Here is a 26727-nt window from a genome sequence, read left to right on the forward strand (position 1 = left end):
GGAGTGAGAAACCTACACAGATGTCATTGTTCAGAGGCCTGTCTAACAAGCACAGGATGCTTGGGGCTGGTGCACGGGGATGATCCAGAGAGATGATATGGGGTGGGAGGTGGGAGGGGGGTTCAGGATTGGGAACTCATGTACACTCGTGGCAGATTCATGTCAATGTATGGCAAAACCAATACAGTATTGTAAAGTAAAATAAAGTAAAAATAAAAAATTAAAAAAAATTAAAATAAAAGGAAGGACAAAGGAGGAGAAGCCCACAGCCAAAGAGAGACACATAAAAGGCACAGTAGGAGGAGCAGTCACCTACTATTTTCTTCAGTGAACAGAATGAACTTGAAAGTGAGAGGAACCAGAAGAACATCACAGAGATGAAAGGACACCCAGGAAAAGGTGTGGCGGTAAGAAGCCTCTGGGCCCTTAGAAATGGGTTCAAGTCCAATGGCACTTGGCTGAATATATACTGGTTGAAAGGACACAGTAAAGTTTAGGAAATCATGACAAACACTGGGGAAAGGTTTAGAATGCTACAGACAGACCATGATCAATGTTCATCAATTGGAAAAGAGTAAACTCTGAAACCTTTCCATCAGAAAGTCAAAATTTTAAACTCTGGCAGAATCATTAAGAAAAGAACACATACCCCCATAGGAAAATGCACAAATATTAAGTTGACAGTTTTAAGAAATAGAAACAAACATGGTCAAAAAACATATGGCAAAGTTATGCCACAGTCAACTTTGCTGGTAATTAAATAAAAATATAAACAAGTAATAAAATAGCAATGAGATCCTGTTTTGCCTACTGGACTGGCAAATGTTTGCAGAGACACATAGGCTGGCAAGAGTGTAGAAAATCAGGCCATCACATCCATATGGAAATGCAAAGTGGTACAGACTTTTTGCTGGGCAAAGTGGTAAGTTTTCAAATATGTGCAACATATAACCAGCAATTCCACTTCTAGGAATTTAATCTAAGGAAATAACTGTGAATAGGGATGTTCATCACAGCGTTACTAATAACAACAGAAATTTGATATAGTCTAAATGAAAAGTTTCACAGTTTGGTTAGAAATACTTATACCATAGAATATTTTCAGCCATTAAAATAGCACTTAAAATGAGTTTATGAAACAGATGGATATCAGTTACATAAACAAAATATGCATGTATATATTTATTACTGCATTTATAGTTATAATATCCAGACACTGTATTTAGTATTACATGTTTTCTTATCAGATCTTGGCAACTCTATTAAATAAAGAAGAGTAATAATAATGATAAGGATAGCTAATATTTATTGAGAGCTTCCTTTATGCCAGGCACTTTGCCAACCATCTTATATGGATTATGTCATTAAAATCTGACACAACTGTATGAGGTAGACACTATTATTAATGTCATCTTATAAAGGGGGAATGGAAGCCATAAAAACTTGTCCAAGGTTACACAGAAAGTGCAGGGTACAGCCAGGATATGAATGCACACAGCAAGTCACGGAAACGCTGTGCTCTTAACCACTACTCTATACTCTTCGGGTACTATTATTTCTCCCAGGGATGGATGGAAGTACAAAGGGGTGGACAGGAGGATGGATAGATACATAAATAAAAGGGTGGATGAACAGCTGGATGAATGGGCAGAAGTATGGGTTGATGAATGGATGGATTGGTACAGGAAGGAAGGATGGATGTGAGGGGAGATGGATAGAGGGACAGATAGAAGGGTGGACAGATGGATAAGGGAAACAGATAAATAGGCAGGAAAGAAAAAACATAAAACTACTCTCTTAGTGGTTCTTTTATGGTTTTATTTCCTTCTTTATCCTTTTCCAGGAATAGTCAATTTTTCTACAATGTATTCCCTCTGCAATCAGACTATAGAAATGTATTTCATATTAAAACAAATTACAATGCAAAGCACAAAATAGCGCTCAAACTATTATGGTCTTTGTATCCATCTCTTGCAAAATGGTATTGAGTTCTAGGTTGAGCAAGAGTTGAACAATGTTCCTCTTCTCCTTGCTACCTATAGTCCCAGAAGAAAATTTCCAACATACAGCCAAAACACGAGGCAGCTTCCTGAATGCCACCCGAGAATCTGTGGGCAAGTCCAGCCAACCAAGAGAAAATGTGCAAATGGGATTTTCTCCCTCACAGATAGAGCTTCAGTTTAAAGCCATAGTTGGCTAGAGAATAAGGATGTGAAGGAACTTGGATTTTTTTTTTTCACAGCTTAGACTTTATATTGTGAGTTTATGATTGGAGAAAAAATAGCATGGCCACTGAAGTATTCAAAAGACTTGCATCCCAAAATTGGACAAGGCTGAGCAATCAGAGGAAACCAAGTGGCCTAAGTCTCGTTGGCTGAGAAAAACTTGGAGACACATTTTAAGTCTGAGCTGTTTCTAGTTCAGTTGCACAGCAGATGCATCAGGGCAGTAAGAGTTTAAATGTAATACATTTATTTCAGTGATGACATTTCTGAGCAAAGTCCTATTAGTGTTAACTTTAGGTGAGTCAAACACTACAACGAGGGACATGAGGATAGCTTCCCTCTGACTTCCCTCTTCTGTCCCTTGGCTCACCCTGGGCCACGCAATATGCCTCCAAGGACTTGAAAAATTATAGGCACCGGGTTGCTGCTATTAACTAAATACCTTGCTTTGTCTGCTGCATAGACAACTGAGGGAGCCTCATTTTGTTACCTGTCAGCTCTCCGAGTCACTAGAGCTGAATCCAGCTTGCTCTCTTGACACCCCGCCCCAGGGAGCCTCCTCGTCTCAACAGCATGCCTCTGCTGGCTGCCAAACCCATCTAATGCCTGCAGATTTTCTTCCCCCAGGAGCAAAGGCTCTTAAAAGTGGTATCCACTTTAAAAGTCTGTCAGCTAGAGGAATATATCTGCATTATGTTGAAAAGAGGGAAAAGCAAAGAAGCTTAGCATGAGGGCATGCATGAATTGAATCAACAAGGCTTTGTTTATATATGTAACTCTTACGTGACACTTTACTATTAGCCACATACTGGTCTTAAAGTTTTAGAGTAATTTTAAAATATACGCCCCCCTCAAAAAAAACCCATGAAGTGCATATTATAATTAGGCCTGTTTTATAGATGAGGAAACTGAGGTGCTGAGAGGTTAAATAATTTGCCCAGAAAGTGTTAGTTGCTCAGTCATGTCAGACTCTTTGTAAACCCCTGGACTGTAGCCTGCCAGGATCCTCTGCCCATGGGATTCTCCAGGCAAGAATACTGAAGTGGGTAGCCATTCCCTTCTCTAGGGGATCTTCTTGACCCAAGGATCGAACCTGGGTCTTCTGCATTGCAGGCAGATTCTTTACCGTCTGAGCCACGAGCCACCAGCCACCATGGAAAACCAAGATCACAAGCAAATCGAAGAGTCAAGATTTGGACCCAGGCAATTGGGCTTCAGCAGTGAGCTCATTAGCAACAGGGAGTGTCCATTAAGCCCGGTGCTTCAAGCACAGGACCAAGATGACCAGCATGATGGAAGTCTCACCTTTGGTCTCTACAGACAACACTGTCAAGAGCAGAGGCTGCCTAATCCCAGGCACGCTCTTACTTAATCCTCACCGAAGCTTTGTGAGCGAAGTATGGGTTTATAAACACTCCTCATACAGATAAGGAACTGAAATTTAGACTAAATATTGTGCCAAGGTGATGGGAAGGTGCAGTGTCTAGAGTGACAGCTGAAAAGCAGAGGCTTGGTATCAGTGTTTCTCAGACTGGTCCTACCACCTGCATCAGGATCACCTGAGATGTCCGACAAAATGCACATCCCTGGGCTCCATCCCAATCATACTCAATCTGAGCCACTAGGCACGGGGCCTGGCAACCTGCATTTTGCACAAGACCCCTTCTCTCACTGATTCTGACATACACAAATCTGAGAACTTTATCTACTGCACTACTGGCTCTTTCTCCAGCTGCTAAACACAACTGCAGTTTATGGTGATGATGATGATGGTAACCCTTAATATGCAATATCAAAGAAATCAGCTCACATACAATGGCATGGATCATGAGTGGACATTCCCTGCTTTTATTTCACACAGTTGCTTAGTAAGTCATATTTTCTACAATGAAACTGGCATGGCTTTTAAGCCCTCTCATTTCTTATCTCTTCTCCTATGCTTCCTGGATTTAATGGGGTGAAACCCCTTTGTCATTGCCTCAGGTGATGACATTCTATAAAATCCCATATAAGGTGATAATAAAATCCAGATAATTGAAATTAGTGAACTCTCTCATAGGACAGATCTCCTCAGACCTCTAAACATTAGAGGCAACGTCTAGGATTTATGGGATCCTTGTATTAAAGTGGCAGGCTTATACCTGCTTCCTTCATTTAAACAGTTCCATTTAAAAAAATAAAAGATATTATTTTTCCTTCACAATATCCCAAGAAGGAGAGCGGGAATTATGCATACCAGATAGAGTGAACAGAAGACAAAATGGCTGGATCAAAATCCTACTAAGAATATAAATAACATTTTTAAGATTAAAAACCAGATTTTGCATGCCCATTACATTTGTTTGTTGTTGTTTTAAAGGAAGAAAGGGGGAAAGGAAGGGGGCAAGGGAGGGATGGAAAAGGAAAAGGAAGGAAGAGGTAGTCAGGGAGAGCAGAGGGAGGAAAAAGAAGGAGAAAGGAAGCCAAAGAAAAGCTGGGAGGAACAGAGCCCTGTAGCAGAGTCCCACCTCCTGCCAAGGGTCTGTCAGAGGCCAAAGCATTCTAGTGCTCTGTGGGGCTGGTGGTGACGGTTTAGTCGATAAGGCATGTCTGACTCTTTGCGATCCCATGGACTGCAGCCCACCAAGCTTCTCTGTCCATGGGATTTCCCAGGCAAGAATACTAGAGTTGCCATTTCCTTCTCCAGGGATCTTCCCAACTCAAGCATAGAACCTGCATCTCCTGTATTGAGGGAGTCTCCTGGATTGTGGGCAGATTCTTTACTGACTGACCCACCAGGGAAACCCAAGAGTAAGAATCACCCTTATTTCCTTCACTATTCTCTCAGCACGGAGAAGGCAATGGCACCCCACTCCAGTACTCTTGGCTGGAAAATCCCGCGGACAGAGGAGCCTGGAAGGCTGCAGTCCATGGGGTCGCTAAGAGTCAGACACGACTGAGCAACTTCCCTTTCACTTTTCACTTTCATGCATTGGAGAAGGAAATGGCAACCCACTCCACTGTTCTTGCCCGGAGAATCCCAGGGACGGGGGAGCCTGGTGAGCTGCCATCTATGGGGTCGCACAGAGTCGGACACGACTGAAGCGACTTAGCAGCAGCAGCATTCTCTCAGTACTGTGATCCTGAAGCTCTCCCGGCAGAGGTGATCACCACACACTGCTGGCCCGGTTTGCCTTATGTGCACACGCACAGGTCAGAGAAGGCAGACGTGGAGACTTTGGAGCCAGAGGGCATGGATTTGATCCATGTGACCTTAGGCAGTAAGTGAGTCTTAGTGTCTAGTCTCCACCTCCATGTCTGGGGGATTGTATTATATCCACCTCCTAGGAGGCTGGATCACACCATAGCAGTTGGATATTGCCTACCCCGTGTAATACTCTGCTAATAAAGATGAACACTTATTACATGGCATACAAGTGTTACAAAAATATTGACATGGTAATAATTTATGAAAACAGAAGTACAAATTGAGTCATAATTTATACGCTCTAGAAATTTCTGCTGTTTATTTTTAAAAGTTCCACTGGAGCACCAGGGATACCCTTCCATATCTTTTCCATGTGTATGTTGTTATTTCTGTGAAGAAAGAAAACATCAATCCAGAATGTCTGTCTAGAAAAGTTATGCAGACTGGGAAGACATTCCAGAACCCAGTTTTCAAAGATGTCCGTCACTGTTATGATAAAACAGAAGTCACATAATAATAAGATTTAATATGGAAACCCAGCTAAGAAAATATTGTCTTGTTTATGTTTTATAGCTATTTTCTTTTGTGGAATGCTCTTCTTAAAATGGAGCACAACAAACACCACCACCGCACCAACTTCTCCCGAGTCAGTTGAGAGGAGAGCAAGTCCTAGCACCAACACCCTTGCAGCATCAGAAGGAAAAAGAGGCGGCGGGCAGGGGGAGGCGGTGGGGTCTACAGATGTGTGACTGTCTGTAGGTAAACGATACCTCTGCATCCTTCTGTGCCTCAGCTAGTTCTGGAATGGATTAGGGATAGAGTGGAACAGAGGCTAAACAGGCTTTCTGGTTATTTTTTCTTGCTTTCAAAACACATCAAACAATGACTAACATCGTTCGGACACTGCCCTGGAGATGCTAACAAACATTTACCAAAGTTTAAGGTGTGCTCCTTGCTGTGCTCGAGGCGTCAGTGCATTGTTTCGTTTAATCTTGGCCTGATGAGAAGGAAACAGGTACAGTTAATGTGCCCATTTCACAGACTGGAAAACCAAGACTGACAAGTGAGGGAACGTGCCTGCGGTTGCGCCGTGGTTAGGAAGTGGCAGAGCCCACGGGTTGGACTCAGCTCGCCACGCTGGCCGTGTTCCCTCCCTGAGGGCTCCACGCAGCAGGTGGTGCCAGCCGTAAGGGCAGACTCAAGGACATGGAGGGTAATGAGCAAAACCCAAGATGTGGACTTCTGTGTGGGAAATACGTTCCGTTTCTCTTTTACTTTCAAAACTAAACATTTTGTTAAGAAAATAATTATGGGATGAAATTCACACACTAGGTAGGCTACAAAAAATATGAAAAATTTAAGTAACGTCTTCAAAATCAGCCTTATATTAATGTTGAAGAATTGCCAGGGGGGTATCCTAGTAGGCTTTTTAAAAGTATTTCAAATCCAGTTGGTTTTATTAATATATTATGTTGCATTCCTTTTTTACTTAACATTCAATCATAGCATTCTCCCTTGTCTCTGAGTAGTTTTCAGAAATACTGTTTTCATGACTTCATAATGCTTGATCATACACGTGTATCAGAATCTGTATGACTTTCCACAAGTTGTTTCTGAATTTCTCCTGTTATAAATTGTGCTCCAGGTGACATTCTTGCACATAAAAACTTATGTATATATTTTTAATTCCAAAAGTCTTAAATATAAATGGGATCTATAGAACACACTATCAAATGTGGTAATAAAGCAAAGGAAACTATGGAAGGGGGGCTTCCCTGGTGGCTCAGTGGTAAAGAACCCTCCTGCCAATGCAGGAGACATGGTTTCTATCCCTGGGTCAAGAAGATGCCCTGGAGAAGGAAATGGCAACCCACTCCAATATTCTTGCCTGGGAAATACCATGGGCAAAGGAGCCTGGTGGTCTATAGTCCATAGAGTCGCAAAAAGTTAGACATGACTGAAGCAACTAATAACAACAGCAAACTATGGAAGCACATAAAAGGTCTGTAGGTGACTTTGTAACTCAGTCACCACTAGACATTGACTACATAAGATTTCTTTTCTCCTTTGAAGTCTTTCTCAGCTTCAGCAATTGCTCATCGTGGAAAGCTCAGGTTTCATATGTGATACCAGGAGCAAGAGGAAGAGCGTGTGAGCAGGGGCAGATTTTGTAAACATTTCCCAAAGCATCCAGCCTCTCCTTTTCCTGGTGCATACATCGTCTGAACTAACCTAACACACGTTAAAGCAACAGACTCCACCAGAGCCGGAATGAATTTCCATTTCCAAGTCCCTGATTAATTCTGCCTTTATTTAAGAGTTTGGATGAATGGATCAAGAAAATTATTTTTATGACCTCAGTATTCTAGTTACTGTATTCCTTTAGAAAATTCTATCCTTATTTCATTTAAATATAACCTCAAATTTTTCATCTTCTGCTTTAAAAAATTTGCATTTTTATACACTAAAATGCATACACTTGATACTACTTTATTTATAATGGCAGACTGAGCTGAAAATTCACTTAGACCTGAATTAATACAAACAGAGATTCCTAAGAACATACACACACAAATAATCACATATGAAAGTTAATATTAGGAAACTTGAAAGATAAGTTCCAGAAAGATAAAAATTAGATGGAATTACAGTTTTTTTCAAGAGCAAGTGTTGTCACAGAAGGTGGGGGTGGCTGCAGGGCAGTGCCCCTGGGGTGGAAGCTAGGAAGAGCAGGGGATGCGTGGGGGCACCAGCCAGGTGATCAGCGGCATTCCACAGGTGAGCAGCCAGACAGCCTTCTCCCCCCTTCCCAGCCACGTGCCAGGAAACAGCACTAGAAATGTGGGTGTCTGTCTCCAAGGGCAGCAGTGAGAAGCTGCTGAGACACTATCTCAGTGGCTTTATTTTCTTCCTAAGCTGAGAGGAATGTTGTAACACCCCTCTCAGACTCCTCTTCAGGACTGAAGAATTTCTTCCCTCAGCCTTTGGGGACAGCCATTAATGGTTGGTCCTCCATGGAACTGCCTTGGCTGAAGTCTCAACAGACTCAATTGCTTTCACATAAGTCTTGGGTAAGCCCAGTCATTGAATCAACCTTGGCCATGCGTCTCTTCCAAACACATTTTACACAATAAGGAAAAACAACAGAACACTTGAGATTGATGTTGGAAACATTCCATTTGAAAGAGTCAACACAGAGGAAAGTCTTCCCCAAAGAGGCACTGGACATCAGAGGGCTTAAAGGCTTTAAAAAAACGCTCTCATAGTCTTTCTCTCATTGAATTTTCACAGCCCCAGGACATGGGAATTATTCACCCTGTTTTACAGATGTGGAAACTGAGGTTTTGAGTGTGAACCCCCTCAGCTAAAGCCAGGAGTTGCGTGTAAATCTTCTGAAGGATATCATAAAAGTGGAGTTGACCTTAATTTCAATATTAGTATGGAAGGGCTGGTCAAGTTATAAAGTATAGCATCATATTGATATATAATAGAAAAGTTATTAATTCATAATTATAAGATGCTTTTCACTGCAGCGAACATGACATGCTTGCTAATGGGCACAGTTGGCCATTGATTCAGGCTATTAGAGCAGCAGCTGGCCTTCTTCAATCAACCAAGCAAGTGTTATCCATAACCAGGATGGACCTGGCAAAGATCCAAAAACAAAGCAATTTGCTACTTTCCATTTCCCTAAATCCATCACCAAAATAATAGAGCAAACGCTCCCATTCAAATCACTTTTATATATGCTCAGGCTGAGCTAGATGAAGGCCCTTGGCAGGCAAAACATTCAGTATCCACTTTAGTACTGTCGATATATGAAGCAATCAACCCAGCAGGGAACTATGTAAATGTAATGGCAAACATTTTAATAATAAACTAAAAGCACTCAGACCCCTCAGCCAGGTACCAGCGCCTGGTGCCGAGAGTCTGTTTGAGCGTGATCTTGTGGGCAGGGAGAAAAGGAGGATGTTGCTGTGAATAGTTGAGTGACTCCCATTGCAAAGTGAGAAATATTTGTAGTGACAGGAAGAGGCTGAACAAACTCTATACGTATTATCAGCATATATCATTTACTCATGGAGCGCAAAGTGAGTTTTGGGAGCCCATAACCAAATTACATTAATTGCTTTAAATCACTACCCTTCACTAAGCAGTGTCTATGTGTCAGCCTCAAATTTATCTTTAGCACCTCATTGTATGCTTGGCTTTGGGAAGAAATGAAAGCTCAGAGAAGTTAAATAACTTACCCCAGATCACCATTAGTAAGGGTTAGAGCTGGCATATAAAACCAAGCATTCAGACCCCAGAGCCTGGGTGTTTGCCTGTTGCAGATACTATGAGGACCAGCACTGGGATGGCAACAAGCTTGTGCCAGGTCTGCAGAACCCCAAGCAATGCTTGACCCTCTCCCAGGAAAGATATGGAGATGATGGGAGCTGACGATGGGGAGGAGGAATGTCCTGGAAGTCTAGATCGAGGATGTAGCTGGTGTTATGGTTACAGGATGGGAGGGCACTGTGTCAGCAAATAGGGGAGCTTGAGAAAATTCCCATATTGTGCTCGTGGTAGAGAACCCACCAGTCAATGCAGGAGACATAAGAGACACGGGTTTGACCCTTGGGTTGGAAAGATCGCCTGAAGGAGGAAATGGCAGCCCAGTGCAGTATTCTTGCCTAGAGAATCCCATGGACCCAGGAGCTTGGCAGGCTACAGTCCTTGGGGTCTCAAAGAGTTGGAAATGTCTGAAGTGATTTAGCACGCACGCACAATAGAGAACTTTGTGTCCTCAAAGAAGGTAGCAGCCCACGTAACATTTCAAAGAGAGTTTGCTGCCTTTATTTATCTTTTTAAAAAGCTCGGTAAATTCAGACCTGACCTGCTTTTAAATGTCTCAGTCTCACATACTTAAGTGATGCCTGCTAATGGAGAAGGCGATGGCACCTCACTCCAGTACTCTTTTCTGGAAAATCCCATGGATGGAGGGCAGCCTGGTGGGCTGCAGTCCATGGGATCTCGAAGAGTAGGACACGACTGAACGACTTCACTTTCACTTTTCACTTTCATGCATTAGAGAAGGAAATGGCAACCCACTCCAGTGTTCTTGCCTGGAGAATCCCAGGGAGCGGGGAGCCTGGTGGGCTGCCGTCTATGGGGTCACACAGAGTCGGACACGACTGAAGCGACTTAGCAGCCTTTATTTATTTATCTTTTGATGCCTATATGAGCATAAATGCTAAAGACAGAATCCTAGTGCTTCGGAGTGGTAAAGACAAAAATATTTGGCTTTTTGTGTTCAATTGGCCAACAGCCTCTTAGAGGTTTGTAAATTCCCTACAGGCTGCCCCTATCTCCACCTCCCCACCCATGGGCAGCACTGATCCCTCCACCAATGCTGGTGCCCCAGACAACACTGTGACCAAGTAGGGCAGCTGCCCGAAGCCCAACCCACCAGGAGAGATTCCAGAATCATGCTCTCAGCTCTCAACTCCTGGGTGCTTATGAGTGGCTTCCTGCCTTCCTGTCAGCCTGGGTTTGCGCCTGTGTAACAGGGTCCATTTTATGGAAATACTCCTGGTTGCTCTTCCTTTCAGATTTTCCTAGTTGACCTCCCTGCTCTTTGCCAGAGGCATCTGTTGCCTTAGGGAAGATTAGGGTGTTGAATCAGGAATGCAAAGAGGGTGAAAGATTTGATATTCAGCCTAAAGACTTCAGTGAAACAAAAGTCTTGAAAGCCTGGCTTTACCAAGAGGGAAAAGGGCTTTCTACACTGTAAATGTAAGCCTTAGGTAGAGCTAACTCAGGATTTCCTGGAGAGGTTCCCACCCACCTTGAGACCTGTTTAGCCTGGGTGAAGAGACAGGGGGCTGCTGCTGGACAGAGACAAGGCAGGAAGGTGTTCTGAGTCTCAGAAAGTTTGGCTTTACTCAGAAAGCCCACTGCCTTTACGTTCAGAGCTTTATAGTTTACAAGCGCCTATGTTTCCAAGCATTTTACTCTGTCTTATTTCCTATGAGCTCAGCAGAATTAAAAAGAATAAAATAAGAATAAGGGGAAAAGAATAAAAAAGAAAATATTTTCAAGAAGAAAGGCAAGGCTGGAGTTGTGCAGGCTCAGATCTTTCCAGCCCCCAGGTGAGATGGAAAGGTGGCTAACTTTTGCGTGCTGAAGCTACTGCAAGTTTCTCAAAAAAGGAAAAAAAAAAAAGGAGGGGAGGTGGGTGAAACTCAGCAGCTTAGGGAGGATAAGAGATAAAGGAAGAGGTAAGAGATAAAGGAACTGCTTATTTCTCATTCTCAAGGTCAAGTAGACCTTCCTGATCACATAGGTGCAGAATGGCTCCTCGAGGGTCAGAAAGGGACGGGGGACCCCCAGGGCCTCCCTGGTGGCCCAGATAGTAAAGAACCTGCCTGCAGTGCAGGAGACCCAGGTTCGATCCCAGGGCTGGGAAGATCCCCTGGAGAAGGAAATGGCAACCCACTCCTGTATTCTTGCCTGGAGAATCAATCCCATGGACAGAGGAACCTGGTAGGCTACAGTCCATGGACTCGCAAAGAGTCAGACACGAGTGAGCAGCTCACTTTCACTTTCACCTTCATGACATCATAGTAGGTGATGTCAACCTACCCATAGGCCTCTTCACTAGAATCCATCTTGGCTCAGAGATGCACGTGCATGCAGAGGAGGACTCTGAGTTAAACCCAATATGGACTCAAAGCTGGGCAAAAGCAAGATGACTGATCAGAAGCAGCCCAGGGGGAATCCCCCATATCAGTGATTCAGACTACACGAGGGCACGACTCGCTCTCTCTGAGCCCGCCCAAGTGGGTCTATGCACAGGTACTCTTTCCTTCTAATAAGTGCTTTACTGTTTTCACTGCTTCCTACCCCTTTGTGGAAGTTCATTTCTACGCAGCCAACAGGCCAGGACCTTGTCACAGGCCCTGGCGGTCCAGTGCCCCAGCGCTCTCGTTATTGCAGCCTGCCTCCAACCTCTGGCTGGGGAGCCACAACCTTATTTCAAGCCGCTGCAGGCCACCGGGGATCACTAGCCCATGCCCTCCCTCAACGCCTCTTCAGACCGTGGGAATGACGCCTGGGCCACATCCCCGTGGGCGTCTACCGGACCATCCTGGTTGCCCCCTAATTTCAGTTTCCTTCCTCGGCGCCTAGAATTTGATGCTGAATTCCCTTTCTAGCTTGATTTATCCCCACTCACCCTCTCTCTTTCTGTTTCTAATTTGACAAACTTCCTTCCACTGAAAAATGCAGTGCTAACCATATTCCTTGGAGGTTTTGACTCAGATTTTGAACTGTTTTTCAAGCACTAATTATTTCTTTCATGTTATTCAGAATCAGTGTTTCCTCATTTGGAATCCCCCCTGCCCCCACGGAATTTAATGTATACGTATGAAAATTAAGACCAGTTTTAGCTAAAAATCGATCCTCTGGGAGGTCTCTGCAATCAGCTGACTGGCGCAGTTAAGAGGAAGCTGGATGGCTGACAACTGTTGAGGCTTCAGATGGGGATGAAATAAGCTGGTGCAGCAGCTGGACACTTTTCAGGGGTGTCCTGCCAAGACGTCATTTACCAAGTTGCTCACAAGGAGAAGCGGGGTTGTGTGGAGGTGGCTGGGATCTGGTGGCTGGTGGCCCAGCACACTCTGCTGCCCCAGAAGCAGCTGCAGTATGAATGTTTCAGCGGAACTGAGGTCTGCAAATTTTCAGGGGAATGTTCTCCTGAGGAGGGCAGCCTGCAACTCAGAAATCCAAGATGCTCTGCATGTGAAAAGTGTCCATTGTAACTCATTAGGTAGCAAAACTCAACCTGAACAGACATGGTGATATTTGCTGTCCTCAGTTAGCCTGCTTAGGGTAGATATCCATATGTGCTACTGCAGATGTATCTGACTTATTACAGGGGCTGCCCCAGAACCCCCTGGTGGAGTGGGTAATATTCAGCATATACACATTACTAGCTTTTTCTAAATTCCAAAACACATCTGGATCTAAGGTTTGGAAGAATCACTTCTCAAATTCTTTTCAGGGAACATCCTTTTAATCTGTAACCCAAAGAGATTCACACACGCGGAAGCAGAGTATGCGTGCATTGGGAGGTGGCGGTGAGGAGACTTAGAGGAAGTAGGGAGAACACATGTCTTATTTTAGAGGCGTTATGGTGAGGGTTGCAAGTCCCCTGTCCTGCCTTCAGTAAACACTGGCACTGCCCATTCCAACAGCATCGTTCTGCAGAATTCCCCTCCTTTGCCTTATTCTTTCAAATGATAAAATCAACCCAGATGGCTCAGCGGATACAGAATCTGCCTGCAAGGCAGGAGACACAGGAGATGCAGGTTCCATCTCTGGGTCAGGAAGATCCTCTGGAGTAGGAAATGGCAACTCACTTCAGCATTCTTGCCTGAAAAATCCCATTGCCAGAGTAGCTTGGCGGGCTATAGTCCATAGAGTTGCAAAGAGTCGGACACGACTAAGAGACTACACACACACACACACACACACACACACACACACACAAACAACCTTTATGTAGAGTGCCCAAGTGACAGGCACTCTCCTAACACTTTGCAAATGTTATCTTGAGTCATCAATCCTCGAAACAGTACTTCCATTCTACAGATGGGAAAACTGAGGAGCCAAGAGCTTGAGTGACTGGATACACCACCACGTGGCAAGTGATGGACACAAGTGAACCAACTCAGGAGCCCATGCCAAGAGCCCCACGAGGTTCACGGGTGTCCCAGTCTGTTCTCCACAGAAAGGACTGGAGCACTTCTGTGAGAGGAAAGTGGATACAGCTTTCCACGTGGAGAGAACAGGGAGGGTCAGAAAGTCAGAGCTCCTTTTCCACTGCTGACACTTCTTTTGAGATATTGGATCTTTAAATCAACCTTCATGCCTTCATTGCTAAAACGGGATTTAGAATCCTATCTTATAGGGCGGTTGATTTGATGAAATGGATAAAATGATAGCCCCTTTCAACCTAGGTCTCCCGCATTGCAGACGGATTCTTTATCAGCTGAGCCACAAGGGAAGCCCAAGAATACTGGAGTGGGTAGCCTATCCCTTCTCCAGCAGATTTTCCTGAATCAGGAATCTAACCAGGATCTCCTGCACTGCAGGTGGATTCTTTACCAACTGAGCTATCAGGAAAGTCCTTTCCTAGACCAGAGTATCTCAAACTAAAAACCTGTTCTCAAACTAAAAACCTGTTCTCATCTTAGGGCTTTTACATTACCTGATCCCTCTGCCTAAAGGTTTACGAACGCAGTCTCCACCTGATCGGTCCCTTCTCCTAGTTTAGGTCTCAGCTTCTCAGAGAGAATTTCTTTAGCCACCTATTTTATCACATCCATCCAGAAATCTCTATCACACAACCTCATCTTATTTCCTTCATAGTATTTATCGTCAGCATTTTACATGTAATTTTTCTGTCTTCTTAGATGTTTATTTCTATCATGGCTGTCTCTCTCATTCCATAAAAATGAAAGCTTTAATATAAAAGGCATCTTTTCTAGAATTTTGGTTCAAAGTTTTACCCCTTGTACCTAGTATAGGGTCTGGCATAAGAGATGTGACATACTATAATTCTTAAATAATTGGCTAAACAATTGGGACTCCATATATGTCTTTTCCTATCCTATCCCCTATTTCTGCCTCCAAAAAGAGAATGCAAGTTCGGTCAAATATGAAAAGTGCCTGGGGATATTCTGACTGGCAAGTGTTTCCACCTCTTGCCCTTTTGCTTTCAAGCCAACAAAAATTTCCATGAAAATTAAGATAAAAAGGACAAACAGACGGCATCATAATTTTTAGAATATGTGTGGATTTGACCTATTATAATAAGATCTTCTGCCTTCTCACACTATTTAAAGACATGCTTAATCTTGTCCAATTTATGTTTTGATGTCTTACTCATTAAGCAGCTCAATTCATGTGGTTCTAACACCTTAAATTAGGAGATGTTCCTGTAACACCTGCGTGTTCCTGAATTCTTAACCCCTTGAAGAAAAACAGAAATAAAAGAGATTTATATCAGCTCCAGAACCATGTGAATGAAGACACTCAACAGGTTGAAGAGTGAGGCCATATGGCAGTACTTAGAATTTGACAGTCTTAATTAAGCAATCTGCTCACCAGCATCAACCAGTGAGAAACCTGGCATGATGGTTGTCCTCATCCCTGCCCCCAAAAGACGTTTCCAATGTGCACATGTGCTAGGTTCTAAAAATTCTCATGCATGAAGCACAGCCTGCAGTCATAGAATGTCAGTCCTGAAAGGGACCTTAGCAATAGAGTAGAACACCCCCAGTCACTTCAGTCATGTCCAGCTCTTTACTACCCTATGGACTGTAGCTCGCCAGGCTCCTCTGTCCATGATATTCTCCAGGCAAGAATACTGGAGTGGGTTGCCATGCCCTCCTCCAGGGCATCTTCCTGACCCAGGAATCAAACTGGTGTCTCCTATGCAGGTGGATTTTTTTACCCAATGAGCCACCTGGGAAGCCCAAAAATGGAATCAAAATAGGCGGGAGAAACATCAACAACCTCAGAAATATGGATGATAGCATTCTAATGGCAGAAAGTAAAGAGGAACTAAAGAACCTCTTGATGAGGGTGAAGGAGGAGAGTGAAAGAGCCGGCTTAAGATTAAATATGAAAAAAACTAAGATCATGGCATCTGGTCCCGTTACTACATGGCAAATAGAAGGGGAAAATGTGGAAGTAGTGACAGCTTTCCTCTTCTTGGGCACCAAAATCACTGCAGACGGTGACTGCAGCCATGAAATCAGAAGACGATTGCTTCTTCACAGGAAAGCTATGACAAACCTAGACGCTGTTGAAAAGCCTAGACAATACTCTGCTGACAGAAGTCCGTATGTTTAAGGCTATGGTCTTCCCAGTGGTCACGTACAGTTGTGAGAACTGGACCATAAAAAAGGCAGAAAGAATGCCAAAGAATTGATGCTTTTGAACTGTGGTGCTGGAGAAGACTCCTGAAAGTCTCTTGGACAGTAAGGAGGTCAAACCAGTCAATCTTAAGAGAGATTAACCCTGAATATTCACTGGAAGGAGTGATGCTAAAGCTGAAGCTCCATTATTTTGGTCATCTGATGTGAACAGATGACTCACTGGAAAAGTTCTGATGCTGGGAAAGACTGAGGGCAGAAAGAAAAGAGGGTGTCAGAGAATGAGATGGCTGGACAGTTTCACCGATGAAATGAACGTGAACTTGGGCAAACTCCAGGAGATGGTGAGGGACAGGGAGGCCTGGTGTGCTGCAGTCCGTGGGGTCACAGAGTTGGGCACGGCTGGGTGAATGAACAATGACAAAAAGAACACCCTCACAGTGAACTCTCCTACTTTTGCCAGCCCGAATCTTCCTGGATGCCTTGATTGGTTCAGGGATAGACATGTGACCCAAGCTGGACCCAGAGAGTTAGCCATGGAGTGTTTGCTGGGATACTTGGAAACAGAGATGCTCTGGGTTGTTAAGCTGGAAGAATGAACAGCTGGAACTTCTGGTGGCCATCCTGGAGGAAACCCCTCTGACACTGAGGGGTATCAACACTATATAAAGCAGAGCTGAAGAACGGTGATATTGATGATATCATTACAGCATCAGATCCAGGTGTTCCTGAAGCCAGATCAGACCTTGAGATGTTCAATTACATGAGCTGATTATTTTGTCATTTTCCTAAAGCCAGTTGGAGTTGAATCCAATCAACTTTAGAATCCAATCAAAATAACCCTAATAGATCCTCATTATACAAATGGGGAAACAGGAGTCCAGAGAGGAAAAGGGTCATACAAGTTAGTGTTTGAGCTGGAACAGACTCAGGGATTCTGCACTCTTTTAGAAAACTTGTCTTCTAGATGTCTTCCCCAGTCTAGACTCTGGGAATTGCCTGGGGCTCTGCTCTCACCCTTGTTTCATACTCTGCTACTTCTTAATCATCCTGCCTTCTCCACTGACCAGCTCTCCTTCCATATGCCTCCCATCCACCCCATCTCAGATCTTCTGAAATGGCTCCATGTAAGTCTGAGCCACCCCAGCAGTTCTCTCTTATCCGTGTCCTATTCTGAACTTCCAGAAAGCCAGCCACGCTGATCACATGGCTCCCCTTTCCACCTAGTCCCTGTATTGATGATTCAAAACACTGAAGGTAGATTGCAAAGTCTCAGTCAATGCCAGCCATTCCCTGCCCTTGCGTCTCTCAGTAGTGTCCTCCGCTTCCCTAACCACCAGTAAGAGCTACTGTCAATGACAGCAATGGTGTGACACAAACAACATGTGTGTTTGGTCTTTGGAGTGTATCATCTGACCTGCACACCTGTCTCAGGAGCAAGGGTGACTTCATGGAGGCAAATGTAGATACCTATAAGGGGCAGGTGGAATAAAGGAGGAAGCTGATTAGTTGACAGGAAGACAGGAGACTGGAGAACCACCAGGAAGGCCTCAGCTACTGTTATGCTATACTACTTCCAGCAGAGTTTTCAGAGCCCTTTACAGACCTGAGCATTTAATCCTCAGAACAACCTATTGAGGCTGCTACCACTGTGATTCATTTGCCTCTGGGGTCTATATTCTGGAGGCCCAGTACTTCCCAGAAGTTATGAATTTTTAAAAATGAAATTCTCAATGTTGACAACAAATTCCTTTCATTAAACACTTCAGACTCCTACACTGAGCTGCCAAACAGGACAAGCAGGACATATCTGTGGGACAAATTTAGTCCATGAGCTGACAATGTGATTCCTCTGGTCTATTTATTCCTTTCATCCCACTGATAAGAAAATTTATGCCAAGAGAGCTCTACCCATATCCACATTCCTCTTCTCCTAAGGCCCTCTTAGCCTGTTACCTCATATGTTTCTCAATCTTCAAAGTACAGCTTAGGACCCTAGTCTAATGGAGGATCTCTAAGCATTTTACCATATCCCTCTCTGGTGTGTATATGTGTTCCTTTCAGTCTGCAATCATTTTGTATCACTTTACATTTATGAAATGAGGCACTAATATAATGCAATTATGAGGATTATAATAAATATTAATTAACTGATTAGTCAACTGTCACAGTTATGGTGGTGGTGGTGGGTGGGGAGCAAACCTGTAAAAATATTTCCTTTCTATAGGATTCTGTTTACATATAGTAAAAAGTCATGAATATAAACAGGAGTCCGCATTCAGACCCAAAGTATAATCACCTTCATGATGATGGAGTGAATTAAGTGACACCAGAATAATTTTCCTTGGTATATCATGACAGTTTAAAACAAATATACCACTTGTAACTCCAACCTATTCAGATCTATGTAGACTGTAGTACAGGTCATGTTAAATAATTTCACTAATCAGTTAATCAGTCTCCCAACCTGAAAGAACACGAAAGTTAATAGTACAGAGGACAATCAGAAAATGGAAAGGAAATTATCGTTAGTTTCTTTTCCATTTTTTAAATCACTAAAACTGAAAACCAAAAGAACTTAGGAAGTTCTCAAGGATAGAGGATATACATAGACAAAATCCCGAGTCAGCTTGAACTCAAGAAACAGGAACTCCTCCACCTACCAGGTTGGAAAGTTCATCCATTTACTACCGCTCAAATGAAACCTTTTTAGCAGGGTCAAAAGGGCCTTTGTTTTGACATTTAATTCACTGGCGATGCATTTCCTGCGTTAGGATGCAAAACACCTCTCACATTGCTTTTTCATTAATTGCCTTCATTTTTCAAGTTCCCTGTGTGATTTATAGTCAATTAAAAACACCCTCAAAAGGTATGACTCATATATGTTAAGTACAAATATGATTAATGGGACACCATGGACTCCGTGGGTGACCTGGCTACCAACCAAGATCAGTGTCAAGGTGGCATGACCAAGAAACATTTTGGTGAAAGAAACACAGGTGAAAGGCCAAAAGCCAGGAGTATAGGGTCATGGGCAGTCTGGCACTGGGCCCATTCAAAATAAGCAAAATAGATACATTTTCCATGTTACAGAGGAGGAATGAACTTGTCTATGAACAGTAAAAACATAATGCAGTAGAAATTTTCTATTTCATCCAGACTGATAAAAACAGATGGGAAAATTAAGCGGCAAATTTCCCTGATGGGTCATCACCAACATCAACAAAAGCTACAAGACCACAAAACCATGGGACTCTGGATAAGAGCCAGAGCACAGGAACCCTGGATCCAAAATTTGATGCCACCAATTACAAGCAATACAACCATGGATAAATGGTCTCACCTAGCCCAGCCTCAGTATCCTCACCTGTGAAATGGCACATGAGTATATTTTTCCCTTAAGGTCTGTTATGAGGTTCAAGGTGACACTCCACACTTAGAAAACATGCAGTAAATATCATCTATGAAAGCCACAGATGCTGCACCAGTCAACTCTAGGGGAGCCTTTTAAATTTCCCAACATCTGCCCCTAATGTGGGCACACTTGTTACATTTTCTGGAAGTTCTCTATACCTTAAATCAGTGGTTTCCCACAAAATGAGGTAAACAAAAATATTTGGGGCATCTTTTACAATATAAATTTACTCAAAGACTGACTTCTCTTTTGTAATTGGTCCTAACTCCTATTTTGTTTGCTTTTTGATAACAATGACATTTTAAAAGTCTGGGCAAAGTAAATGGAGGTATTCTCACTTTATCTCACTCTAGCCTGCTTTTTCTTCTTTTTTTCATATTCAGACTAAGAAAAATGTTGTAAAATTACACTCCTATCAATTCGAGATTTTTAAAAAATTCTACTGGTCTATGAAATTCAAATCCTAGAATCATTGCTTTAGATTCTTCTTTAATCTCTTCAGAGTTTAATGGCCATGATTTGTCTGCTAAGTTCAGGTTTGCTGCTGCTGAGTCGCTTCAGTCGTGTCCGACTCTGTGCAACCCCATAGACAGCAGCCCACCAGGCTCCTCCGTCCCTGGGATTTTCCAGGTAAGAGTACTGGAGTGGGGCGCCATTGCCTTCTCCAAAATTCAGGCTTAGATGGCCATTATAAGGATACCAAACCTATCTAAGATCTATGTGTAATAATAATACTAACAGCAACAATAATAATAATAACAGCAATGGCAAAAATAATAGTAATAATACTACCAGCTTCCATTAACTCACAACTATGTTCTAAGCATCTTTCCGTCAATCATTGCATTAACTCTAGAGTTAAAAACTGTGGTTATCCTTCTTAGAGAGATGAAATAATTCAGACTTGCAGGATTTGGATAATTCACTCATTGCCATGCAGCTAACATGGGAATATGTCATTTATTTGAACTCTAGCAGACTCCAGTGAGTTTTAAACTGTGTGACCTTAACCTCAATACTGTAATAATCAGAAGAATGCAATCGGGGCCCATCCTTACTAGAACTATCTGAAGGTCCCTGCCTGGGTGTTTCTAAGAGGGGCCAGTGAAGAAGCTGCTCTGCTCAGTGGGAAGCAGACGAGAAAAGCAGGAGGTAGTCCCAGGGGCATGACCCTCTGTCCTGTTTGAATGACCGTCTTTGTCTCATCCCCGTGTTGACCAAAGTTAGTCAGAAACAGCGGCCTCTTTCGGGAGTCTCTTTTTGACTGGGGTCACTTGGCTGTGTTAGGATCTGTGCAGAGACGGTGAGCTCACGCCCGTACTTGAGTTCCTCCGTGTCCAGCCCCCCTTGCAGTTAACTTGGTTCTGTGATTAGATCTGGCCAAGAATGTGAACAGAAACAATCCATGTCCCTTTTGAGCTCTAGTGGCTAAACATCCGTGGTGCCTTCTCCACCCTTCTCCTGTCCCCCTCTCTGCCAGCTTGATGACTTGGCCAAATTTGCAGGACCAAGTAGGGAGCAGCTTGTGTCCTCGAGTTCCTGCATGGAAGGCAGCTCCATAAAGGAGAGTTACCCAGAGGGAGGCCAGCTATGGTTCCCTTAGCAAACAGATGCCTCCCTGGTGCCAGGAAGTTGTCTGAGCTGATTAGAGCAGGGCAGAGTGTTCCATTCTGTAATTTTTCAGGACACAAGATAGTCAGGGCCTTATCACTTGGTCTTTGTCCACATCAGCTGGTTGGCTGGTCAGTTTTCTAGGCCAGCTCTTCTGGAGCCTGGGAGGCTGTAACCGGGGTCACTACCCAAACCTCGTGGTACCAAGATAGTGGCTACCTGAATCGCATGATTTTTACATTGCAGGAGAAGCAACCTCATCAACCAGTTTAAGAGAATTCTGGGTCTTGGAGGCCTCAAAGGACCGCCTGCAACCTGTAGACCTCTGACAGAGCCCTCCCTGAGTCCAAAGATGATGAGCAGATGTCTCCTTTCTGAGTTTCTGCCTTTTAAACTGTCTTCCCTTTCTTCTTGTACTTCTCACAGAAAATGAGAATAACCACACCTTCCCAGCTCACCTTTCAAGACTAGATGAAGCCAAGTGCTCCTGAGTGGGGGGGTTTGCATCACACTGTGAAAGATACAATGATAAAGCTCCCTTGGTTACTTTAGAAGAAATAGTGGGATGCCATGTTTTGATCCTAGAAGCTTGTTGAAAAATGGCCCTTTAAAGACGAAAGCAAGTCTAGTTACTGGAAAGGAGAGCAGAATAAAGAGTTATTTGGATGTGAGGAAAATAAAAGGCTTTAGAACAACTGAAGGAAAGATGTATCGGAGTGAGCAGTGAATAAAATATTATGGAAATAAAAGGAGCGGAGGTGACCATTAGTAACAGTTAAAACAGAAAAAGATAAGTCATCGAGAATTAAGGAGAAAGATGAAAAAAGATAAAAGGAAATATTACTGTCTGAACAACACTGAACACAGAATTGGTTGAATATAAGTCTGGCGTGTGAGCAGATATACTATGTCTGCCAGGCAAAGAGACAACACTTTCAGACAAGTTTATAGAATGGTGAAAAGTGTGGACATCAATTGATGGATTATGCTGTATTTTATACTTTCTGCAAGACAAAAATTCATGATGATTGGAAGCCAAAGCTCTTGTAAAATATTACAAAGACAAAGAGAAAAACTGGAGGTATCAGTGTCATAGGAGGAGTTCAAGGTACTGTCACTAACCTGGTTTCTTTTAACCTCTGTTTTTACATCAGCTTATATTTACATGTTACTGAATGATCCCTAACCATTTCCAGGATCTTGGCAGTGACCTCACATATCTAAGTATGCTTAAACCACTGATTCTGTTTGATTCTTCCCACTTTTCCTCCAGATGTTAGCCTTGTGACAATATGGTCTTCATTCTGAGAGAATGCACCACTCACTGGCTTTTTGGCTAAAAACATTTTTCAGAGATAGAAAAGGTCTTGTGTTGGACCACAGAGAAATGCATGAAAGAAACTAAGGATGAGAAGGGAAGGAGGGAGATGTAGAATGTTGGTTGCTTGGGGAGAAAGTCTGTTCAAAGTTTTGGACTTTTTATTTCCTCCTGCATGTTGAATAGAGCAAAATACATTGTTATTACTTCTGGAAATCCAGATTTTCCCAAACAGTAGCCAGTAGGCATTCTCAGCTCCGTGAAAACTTTCTTCTTCATTTAGGCACAATTAACCTTATTCACAGTATCTATGACAACCTATGCTCACTGTTTTGAGATAAACCGAAAAGTAGCAGCCCACGTCTGTTCTTTGTCCATTTTCTCCCCTAGTAATACATATAGGCCCACAGTTTCATTGACAGGGGAGGAGGCTGGCCAGATTTTGCTGATCCAACAATTCACTTACAAAAAATCACATATAAATTTTTAAATATCCTCAAATCACCAACTTTTACTGAATGTGCTATCATTGATAATCAACCCAATTCCATTTCACTTTTACTAGCTTACACAGAATCAACAACCATAACCCACTATATTACCTAGAGGATTAAAACAAATAAAAAACCTACACAGACACACACAAAACTGTAATATTGGAATGTACAGGATGGTCTAGTTTAAATTAAAAGGATCCCCCAAAGTATGATTGTTTCCAGCTTCTCGGAGGTAAATTAAAAGCTGTTTGGTGTCGTGAAGATTACAGAAGCAATCACATTTATGGGCCTGCTTTGCATACCAACTCTATTAATTTCCATACTCAGGGTGGCTTCACATTTCCACACATGTTAATATAGATGCCATTTGGGATAATCAGTTGGGAAAAAAAAGAGAAAGGAGAGAGAGAGAGAGACGAGAGGGAGATGAAGCAGATGAGAGGAGAGGAGAGCCAGAAAAAAATGGTTCTCTGAAGCCAAGTTCCATTTAAAATATATTGATTCTGATAAATAGAAGAATCAAAAGACAAATGAGAGTTCCTGAGGGCCTGACCCAGGAGTCACATCAGGGATCAGATTAACAATGAAACCACATATTGGGATTCACTCATTGTGCCAGCCCTGCACCTTGTCATTATAGACCCTAATTACTAAAATGATTTCATTGCCATAATTGCATCAAGACATGCATGGGCTTCACCTTGCAGAGCTCCCTCGATCCTCAACACTGCATCTTCATTACTGTGTTCCTTTCAACCCTTCAAATGTGTTCCAGCCTCACAGAACAGTCCAGTTGAGCCGGCTGAACATTCTTCCCCTTTCGTTTAAACATGCTCGCCACATAGCACAGGAGTGAAGGAGCACAGTCAGCCCGGAAGGCAAACCTGGGACCGTAGGGCAAGTGTAGTTATCTTCCCTAAAGGGAGCACAGAGCATCTGACCAAACTGAACCACCGCTTTTATATCCTTCACTCCCAAATGTTAAAGAATGGTGCTCAACAGCCTGCAATTAAATGGTTATTTGTCTACCATCAATTTTAAATTCATTGTGCTAAAACAAAACCATGCTTGTTTTGCATCTAGCAATGCACTCCATGCCCTCGTAAAGATAAAACAATATAATATTGGCATTAAAAAGAGGAAGATATTATAACCACAAATCTGAGGGTAGCATATTTTAAGGAAATCAATTGGAATTTGGGGGGATTTGAGCTTAATCCACAAAATAGCCAGTAGAGCTTTTGAATCTTTCAGAAAACCATCTTATTAGTCTTAAGAGTTTAAATTCCTATGCCTAAAAATTCCTAAAAGCTAACCTTTTGCTCTGGATGTTATTTTTATCCAGTGCTATGTATGAGAAATCCAGGTAGAACAGCAATCCACAGGAAGGCAATGGTCTGTTCTCAGGATCTGCCCAAAGAAAATGGGGCATTCCATTTCATTTCCTTCACATAGGTCAATACTACTGGTGGGGGCTAGTGGTCCCCTTTCCTGGGAGCAATCAGGAAATGGTCACTGGTGATCAAATGTCACAAAGAGATACACACCACTCGATTCATCTCTAAGCTGACAAAGCCCTAATTCAAGACTTTTCACCCTGGGGCAAACAGTGACATTAGAAAAATGATCAGAAAACTCTTAGCTTAGGGAATACTGTATACTGAGGAACATTCTTAAACATCAGTGAATAGGCCAAAAGCACCATCGAGTGACGTTGCTTACAGTTTAAAATCGCCTGGTCCTCAATGAATTCAGCTGGCTGATCGATACGGAACACTTTCTGCTGAAATCCAGGAGTGCAGTCCAAATCTTCTGCAGATGTTAGCAGCAGCACCTGAGAAAACCAAAGCCATCAATATTTTAACACAGCTTATATGTTTGCCCTGCTAACTTTTTACCAAATCTGTGACTTTTAGAAATGAGCTGAGGTTTTAATTTCATTTCTCAAATGAAGAGGTAAGTTGATACTTCTCCTGTGGCTGCCAACCATTCATTTTGGCAATGAGACTTGGAAAACACGCAAATGGGAACAGCTGTTGCAGTTTCCATTAAGTTGCAGTTAAAGAAATAACTTCGTCAGATTTTTACACCTGCTTAGAATCTCACTATGGTTTTCCATGTGTGAAATTTCATTACAGAAACTGTCAATTTCATATGATGCCTGAGCGAAAACCAACTTCACTTTCATAGATGCAAAGGATCATTGTCCCCGATGAAGAGGAGGAAAGCAGAGCTATTTCACCAGAAGTTACTTCTAACAAGAATTCAAGGCCCTAGACCTTCACAGTGCAACGTGGTGGCCATGAGTCACCCATGGATTCTGAGCACCTGGAATGTAGCCGTGCTGAAAGTGTCAGCAGAAAGTACACGTGGAATTTTGAAGACTAAATACCGAAAACAAAAATAAAGTAAAATGTATAATTAATTATTTGTATATAGATTACATGTGAATATGCTATTTTACAGATTAGACTAAATTAAGTCACTATTAAAATTAATTTTACCCCTTCTTTTTACTTTAGTTAGTTTCGCTATTAGGCAATTAAAATTTTATAATTGCTTCTGAAGTCTCAGCTTTGTCTTTGCAAATTCTTACAGCATTTCACTCAGAAGTCAAAAATTCAGGTTATATGATTTGGAACATAAAAGTTAAGTGACAACTCGTCTCCATAGCAGCACTATGACGTACTCAGCATTTTATAAAACACATTTAACCGACAAGGGGCCCAACATTCTGTGTGTGTTCATCACTGTCATGTCTGACTCTTGCAACCCCATGGACTGTAGCACACCAGGCTCCTCTGTCCATGGAATTGTCCAGGCAAGAATACAAGTGGGTAGCCATTTTCCTCTCCAGGGGATCCACCCAATCCAGGGACTGAACCCGGGTCTCCTGCTCTGCAGGCGGGTTCTTTACCATCTGAGCCACCAGGGAAGCCCCCCAACATTCCAGAGGTTAACGGTTGCTTCAAATCTCACAGCTAGGATGGGTGGGGCCAGGATCTGAATCCAGGTTTAAGTGTCCTCCGATTTGGACAGAGCTCTGCTCCCACCCTTCAGGCAAGCCTTTGTCTGGGATATTTCTCTGAAACCCATGGGATGCTGCTTTATCTGAGTCTGGTGCCAGCAGGCAGTGTTTAGAAATCCACATCCCCAAACCATCACTGCAACCAGGAGAACTGCTCTGTGCTCACCCGCAGGTGGGAGAGTCGAGAGGCAACTGTTCTCTCTCCCACTTGGACCTGAGTGCCAACTGTCCATGGCGGTATCTGGCTTGATAGCTCATTGCGCATCAGATGTCTTCTCCTTGCCTCATTTTCTCATCCCTTGTTGCTATTTTTCTGACATCACCCTCAAAATAAGACTGCTTGCACTCAAGTTTTTGACTCAGTGTCTGCTTCTTGGGAAACTAAACTTTGATACCACAATGGAAACTCTTAACCACTGTACACAGGCTGTTGAAAACTCATTATTGTCCCCACCAGTGAACTCAAAGGAGTGTGTGAAAGGTTGGAAGCTGTGGAACCAGGGCCTCTCTCTAAATAT

The 26727-nt window shown here is 42.9% G+C and overlaps 1 protein-coding gene across 1 annotated transcript in view; it reads right to left on the reverse strand.

Annotated features, from left to right (window-relative positions):
* Positions 1 to 26727, reverse strand: part of CDH13 (cadherin 13) — a 1016268-nt gene that overhangs the window by 776209 nt on the left and 213332 nt on the right. The window contains exon 2 of the mRNA XM_040254058.1: positions 24904 to 25015. Coding sequence (XP_040109992.1) covers positions 24904 to 25015 — 112 coding nt within the window. The remainder of the gene's footprint in view (positions 1 to 24903; positions 25016 to 26727) is intronic.

This window comes from Oryx dammah, unplaced genomic scaffold (genome assembly GCF_014754425.2).
Source record: "Oryx dammah isolate SB20612 unplaced genomic scaffold, SCBI_Odam_1.1 HiC_scaffold_13, whole genome shotgun sequence".
In the NCBI taxonomy this organism is placed as follows: domain Eukaryota; kingdom Metazoa; phylum Chordata; class Mammalia; order Artiodactyla; family Bovidae; genus Oryx; species Oryx dammah.